Source organism: Solanum pennellii, chromosome 10 (genome assembly GCF_001406875.1).
Source record: "Solanum pennellii chromosome 10, SPENNV200".
NCBI lineage: Eukaryota > Viridiplantae > Streptophyta > Magnoliopsida > Solanales > Solanaceae > Solanum > Solanum pennellii.
The window spans coordinates 4,737,015-4,744,007 of NC_028646.1; the positions used below are offsets into that span (position 1 = coordinate 4,737,015).

General features: G+C 36.6%; 1 protein-coding gene across 1 annotated transcript; it reads left to right on the top strand.

The window, feature by feature from the left end:
* Positions 1-4,205: 4,205 nt before the first annotated feature.
* LOC107001803 (ABC transporter F family member 4-like) lies at positions 4,206-6,684 on the top strand. The gene is given in 2 exon segments (XM_027912572.1): positions 4,206-5,229; positions 5,232-6,684. Coding segments are annotated over 2 exon segments (2,187 nt in total). The 5' UTR covers positions 4,206-4,211; the 3' UTR covers positions 6,401-6,684.
* Positions 6,685-6,993: the final 309 nt, after the last annotated feature.

A 6,993-nucleotide genomic window follows, 5' to 3' on the forward strand; every position in this document is an offset into this window, starting at 1 on the left:
CGGTCCGTCCTGCCATTCTGTTACGAAGTTCAGAGAGTCGATTTCAGTACCCAAATTTCAGAAGTCTAAGTGTTCTGGAACGAGACACCTGCGACGGTCCGTCGTGCCCACGACGGTTCGTCCTGCAGGTCCGTAGCCACGTTCAGAGAGTCGATTTCAGTACCCAAATTTCAGAATTCTAAGTGTTGTGGAACGAGACACCCTCGACGGTCCGTCGTGGGTTCCGTCGTCTCAGCCAGTTTTTCCAGAAATAAAATCTGCAGCTCAAAACGACTAAACAGGTCGTTACAAGCGTATTTTCCGAATTGTTGGATGATTTATTCCTCCTTGAGATGTTGTCGATCTCCGAAACATGAAAAAGCGCTTCGTCGTTGTAAGTCGATCTTCGAGAAAAAATTCCGTTGACTACTCCTTCGAAGAACTATTGATGTTGGTGTTATAGTTTTCTCCAATTTGCTGAATGCTTGTTGAAGAGTTTTCAGGATCCCCCTTGAATGTCATGTCTATCTCCTATTTATAGTTGTAGGGAGTGGCCAAGGTTGCTTGTGATTGGCCGAAGGATGTCATTTTGACACTTGGCGCATTTTGATTCACTCTTGCATTTGACTGGGACTACTACCTCATTTGGACACGTGGCGTCACCTTGTTGGTCTTGGATGCCTAGTCACTATGACACGTGGCATGATTTCGGGATTCAAGGTGAAATGGACCTTGGGTTTGAATTTAATAAGATGGACTTATTGATTTGTAAAGCCCAAATTAATTATTTTACCCAATGAACATGGATTTAATTCAAATTTTGTATGAATTTGATCCAATACAATTTATGTGTCTACAATAGTTCTTCTATGAATTTGATATAATTTGTTTTATGCATATAATATGCACTTAAGGAGAAAATAAGTAGATTCAGATTTTTCAAAGTATTAATAAATTGATATAATTTTCTTTGTCGATGTAATCAAGGTTATCACTGTTGGGGAACTTCGAAAGTTCAGTAATGAAGGTTGATATAGTTTATTTTATGTATATGATAAAACTCACCTCAAAATCGAAGAATAAGAAAAAGGAACAATGCTTGAAGGAGAAAATAAATAGATTTAGATTATCAATGAAATCAAAAGTTATGACCGTTGGGGAGCTTTGAAAGTGCAGTAATGTTGACACTTGGATATCAGGAATTGCTCCTATGACAAGGTTAGTACTTGAAGAAAACAATAATCTTTTTAGAAATTGTTAAGTTAGGTTTGATGATCAGTTTAGATATAAAATTTTAGATGGTCAATATAAACATATACTTGATATCAGAAAGAAGACATGTGATTGTATAACATGGAACAATTGAGAGGTATATCATGTCAACATGTTGTTTTGGAATATCAACATGTTCCAAAAAACCTGAAGATCATTTTGTACATTGTTACAAAAAATATAGTTGAATAAAGGCTTCCATGTTATTCAGCTAAAACCTAACATCAAGATGTGACCTCACAAAAGTTATATAATGAATAAGCCTTTGGAATCAAAACTATAACTGCGGAAGAAAATAAAACATAGAGCCAAAAAAAGTATGCATAGTTGTTCAGGAAAAGAGTAAAAATAACTTGTTCCAAGTGTCATCAACTAAGACAACTGAAAAATCTATATAATCATGGTAATACATCTTTTGATTCTTCCAATTAAATGAAAAATACAATATATTTTTTCTATACAATTAAATCTACTGAAATATGTCAACCTGAAAGCTTAAGCCAATCTGAAAGCTCATAGGTTAACCTGAAAACTTAAATCAATCTAAAATCTCAAGCCAACCTGCAAGCTCTAATCAATCTGTAAGCTTTAGGGCTCGTTTGGATGGGCTTAATAAAAGCAGCTTTAAAAAAGTACTTTTGAAAGTGCTGAAACTTATTAAAATAAGCAGTTATGTGTTTGGATAAAAGTGCTGAAGTTGCTATGCCAAACGTGAAAAGGGAAAAATGGAAGAAAGAGATGTTAGGGTTATGTGGGTAATTTGGAAATTGTATAAAAATATTAAGGGCAAAAAGATAAAAATGTGGTCAACTTAAAACAGCTTATAAGCTTAAAAAAAAAAGCACCCCTACCCCAGCTTTTAACTTTTGACTTAAAATAAGTTTTTTTTTAACTTAAAATAAGTTATTTTGAGTATTGCCAAACAGCTAAATAAGTCAAAAATCAGCTTTTAAGTCAGTTTGACCAGCTTTTAAGCTGAGCCAAACAGGCGCTTAGTTAGCCAAGCTCAAACCAATTTATAGGCTTTAGCCAACCACTACACTCAAATTAACCAACCTAAAGTATCTAACCAACTACTAAGCTATTAAATAAAATTACAACATGTCAGCTCAAGATAACCTGCAGATTTTAGTCAGACACTAAGCTCAAGCCAACCTGAAATATCGGTGATAATCACAAGCAAACATTTAATATAAGCGTATAACCAACTCCGATATAAGTGAATATAAGTGACAAAGACATACATACATTTAATATAAGCGTATAACCTACTTTCAAGTATTTATTATTCTACTTTTTTTGATAATATATATTTTAATTCCTTGTATGCAACTAGGTATAACATGTGAGAGATTCTACCCCATATATTTTTAAGTGTGCAACTCCAACAAATATATATATTGGTGAGCTAAGCCTGGTGGACTAAAAAGGAGGAATCAAAATTCTGTCACCACTCTATAATTGCAATGCATGACTCAGTTCATAGGATTTACATGCACCAATATCTTCAGGGTGTTTGAACACATATTAATTCTAACGTAAATTCGTGTATTTATATAGAATCTTTTTGTATTTAATTTTTCTCTTATATTTTGTGTTTTTCTAAAGAAAATCTTTATTTTCTTGAAAATTGTTAATATTCCCTCAAGGTAATTTAGTTTTTCTAAAAAATGAAGAGCTCTTTAACTCTATCATTCAAATAGTTATGCATTAATACAATTATACAATGCGATTTATAGTAACAAATAATTATACACTAATATAATTATTATTGAAGGAAAGGAATAATATATTTACGTGAACCTCGTGAATGTGTGTCTAATTAGATAATTTTGTAACACTTACTTTTGTTTGAATTTATAAAAATTCCAAAAAGCCCAAACCCAAATTTATATAATTTGGTTTCTTTTTTCAATTTCTTAAACTCCCGTCACTCTCTTATCGTCTACCACCTTTACTCATATCTCCGGCAAACTCATCGGCCGCGATCTCCCTTTTCCGGCGAATTTCATATTGGTAAGTTCTTCTTTATTACTCATCAGTCAGTGGTGATCTCTTAGAATAATATTCGAAGTTAGTAATTGGAACTGAAATTGTTTAGAATTTGTTATTTTTGGTATTTTGTTTAATTAATATCTATTATTTGTCTGGAATATATTTTGTAGTACTAGTTTAATTTGTTTTGGAATTGAAGTAAGATTCTAAAACTTTTGAGTTTACCGATCAATTTTGTTGGATTATGATTTTTAATTTTTTTTCCTCCAAAGGTTACTAAAGATGAGATAATTATAATATTATTGGGACTTTTAGCTTCAGTTTGGAGTAAATTTAACAAACACAAACAAACTTGATATTTATAATTGCTTTGAAGATTCATATTACAGTATTTTTATTTACTAGGGGAAATGTAGTTGGGGTGTGATTGAAATTTTATAGCAGAACCTTCTTGTCTTTTTTGCCGGTTTGTGCGAATAGGTAGGAAGGTAAGGTCTGCGTACATCCTAACCCACTCGTTGGATTACCTTGGGTATGTTGTCATTGTTGTTGTTAGGGTGTCTTAGCTATGGCTTTTGGAATGATTCAACATGTCACCATATTGCTCTTTCTCTTTTCATGTAACACATGTTTGTCGTGTTTGAATCTGTATAATGGCATTAAAGTTTTTTTTTGTATTTTCCTGGTTCGTTCAAATGCACCTATGCCATAATTTTCTTATTGCACTTCTGTCCTCTTTCTTACTTCTTTCAATGTGATTTTTATGCTGATTTCTTTTCTATTTATGATGCTGTTCTAATTTCTTGCAATAACATGCTTTATTATATGTGAAGTCTCGATATTACTACTTTGGATGCGTTTTTTCTTGTTCATTTGGTTGAGCTGACTGGTGTATTGACGATCTATTTGTTCAGAATTTCTAACTACTCCTGTTTGGTAAAAAGTAAAAACAGATTGTTAATACAATGGGGAAGAAAAAAACAGATGAGGCTGGTGTAAGTGGGAAGGCTAAGGGAAGCAGCAAAGATTCCAAGGAAGGGAAAAAAGAGAAGCTTTCTGTCTCTGCCATGCTCGCCAACATGGACCAGAAACCTGAGAAACCGAACAAAGGATCTTTAGCCACTGGTGCTAGTAAGGCCAAGCCTAAAGCAGCTTCAAAAGCATCAGCTTACACTGATGGTATTGATCTTCCTCCGTCTGATGACGAGGAAGAGGAGTATGTTCCTCACTCCGAAGAAGTGGAAGAACAGATCAATGTTCATAGAAGGCATGGAAGGAATGAAGCAGGTCCAATTGATACCTCCATAAGTTATAAAGAGCTAAAGAAACGAGAAAAGAAGGATATGCTTGCTGTTCAGGCAGCTGAGGTGGCAAAAAAGGAGGCCCTTAGGGATGATCGTGATGCTTTTACTGTTGTTATTGGTAGCAGGGCGTCTGTTCTTGAAGGTCAAGATGATGCTGATGCAAATGTTAAGGATATAACTATTGAGAATTTCTCTGTAGCAGCTCGTGGAAAAGAACTTCTAAAGAACACATCAGTTAAGATATCTCATGGGAAGAGATATGGTTTAGTTGGTCCCAATGGAATGGGCAAGTCCACCCTACTAAAGCTGCTTGCTTGGAGGAAGATTCCTGTACCAAAAAACATTGACGTAGTTTTGGTCGAACAAGAGATAGTTGGTGACGATAGGACGGCACTTGAAGCTGTTGTTTCAGCTAACGAGGAACTCATCAAGCTCCGAGAAGAGGCTGCATCTTTGCAGAATGCTGCTGCATCTGTTGATGAGAATGAAGATGATGCTGATGGGGAAAACATTGTAGAAAAGCTTTCTGAATTGTACGAAAGGTTGCAGGTGATGGGATCAAATGCTGCTGAGGCCCAAGCATCAAAAATTCTCGCTGGGCTGGGTTTCACCAAGGAAATGCAGGGGCGTGCTACCCGATCTTTTAGTGGTGGTTGGAGAATGAGAATTTCTCTAGCACGGCTCTTTTTGTTCAGCCTACTCTATTGCTGTTGGATGAACCTACTAATCATCTTGATCTTCGGGCTGTTCTATGGTTAGAGGAGTACCTGTGCAGATGGAAGAAAACTCTGGTTGTTGTTTCACATGACCGAGACTTTCTGAACACTGTTTGCGGTGACATTAGTCATCTCCATGACATGAAACTACACTTCTATCGGGGTAACTTTGATGATTTTGAACGTGGATATGAACAACGTCGCAAAGAGATGAACAAGAAGTTTGAGATTTATGATAAACAGTTAAAAGCTGCCAAGAGATCTTGAAATCGAGCACAACAGGAGAAGGTAAAAGACCGAGCCAAGTTTGTAGCATCCAAAGAATCAAAGAAAAAGGGCAAGGATAGAGTTGATGAAGATGAAACTCCACCTGAAGCCCCTCAGAAGTGGAGGGACTACAGCGTGGAGTTCCACTTTCCTGAGCCTACTGAACTAACACCTCCACTTCTTCAGCTAATTGAGGTTAGCTTCGGTTACCCTAACCGACCAGACTTCAGGCTCTCTGATGTTGATGTTGGTATTGATATGCGGACTCGAGTTGCTATCGTTGGGCCCAATGGGGCAGGCAAATCGACCTTGCTTAACCTCTTGGCAGGTGATTTGGTTCCTACAGAAGGTGAAGCCCGCAAGAGTCAAAAGTTGAGGATTGGACGGTACTCATACCATTTTGTTAATCTTCTCACAATGGACGAAACACCTGTCCAGTACCTGCTTCGTCTTCACCCAGATCAAGAGGGACTTAGTAAGCAAGAAGCTGTTCGTTCAAAGCTAGGAAAATTTGGACTTCCCAGCCATAACCATCTTACCCCCATTTTAAAGTTGTCTGGAGGACAAAAGGCTAGAGTTGTGTTTACATCTACTTCCATGTCGAAGCCTCACATCTTGCTATTAGATGAGCCAACAAACCATTTGGACATGCAGAGTATCGATGCTTTGGCAGATGCCCTTGATGAATTCACTGGTGGAGTTGTGTTAGTCAGTCATGACTCGCGGCTCATATCGAGGGTTTGTGATGATGAAGAAAGAAGTGAAATTTGGATAGTTGAGAATGGGACCGTTGAAAAGTTCCCAGATACATTTGATGAATACAAGGCCGAACTTGTAAAGGAAATCAGGGAAGAAGTCGATGATTGATGTTGCAACTGGCTTATTCTATTGTAGTGTGTTGAGGGAGAGTGTAATCTTTTGTTGAGGGAGGGTTTCTTTTCGACTTCATATCGGAGGGAGAGTGTAATCTTCTGTCGCGGATATAAAAGAACATAGTGACTAAGTTATATGCACTGTGTCATATTCTATCCATTTCTTGTCATGGTTTTGGCTCAGACAATAACGTCAGGTACATTGATATTTGCTTCACACTCGCAGTGCATTTTTGGAGGATTTCACATGGATGTGGCAACATTTTTGGAAGCTTAGAAGGTTAGAGGTTCGATTCTTAGTTCCTTTAAGTTTTAATATCATTTTAACTCACTAAATATTTTGTTGGCTACTTAAAATTTTTCACACCCTTCATAAAGTGTCTAGCTCCGCCACTAGCTTGTGCGATAACCTAGATTCCACCACATCATTCTATCATTGCCTTGTATGGCATGGACTAGCCTTGTCTGTTTGTGTAATTAACTTCCTGATATGAAAAGTTGTGTATAACTTTACTTTGTGTGTCTACATATATTATATGTATACACAAACAAACCCCTACTTCTGTAATCTTTTATTGCAGCCCCTTA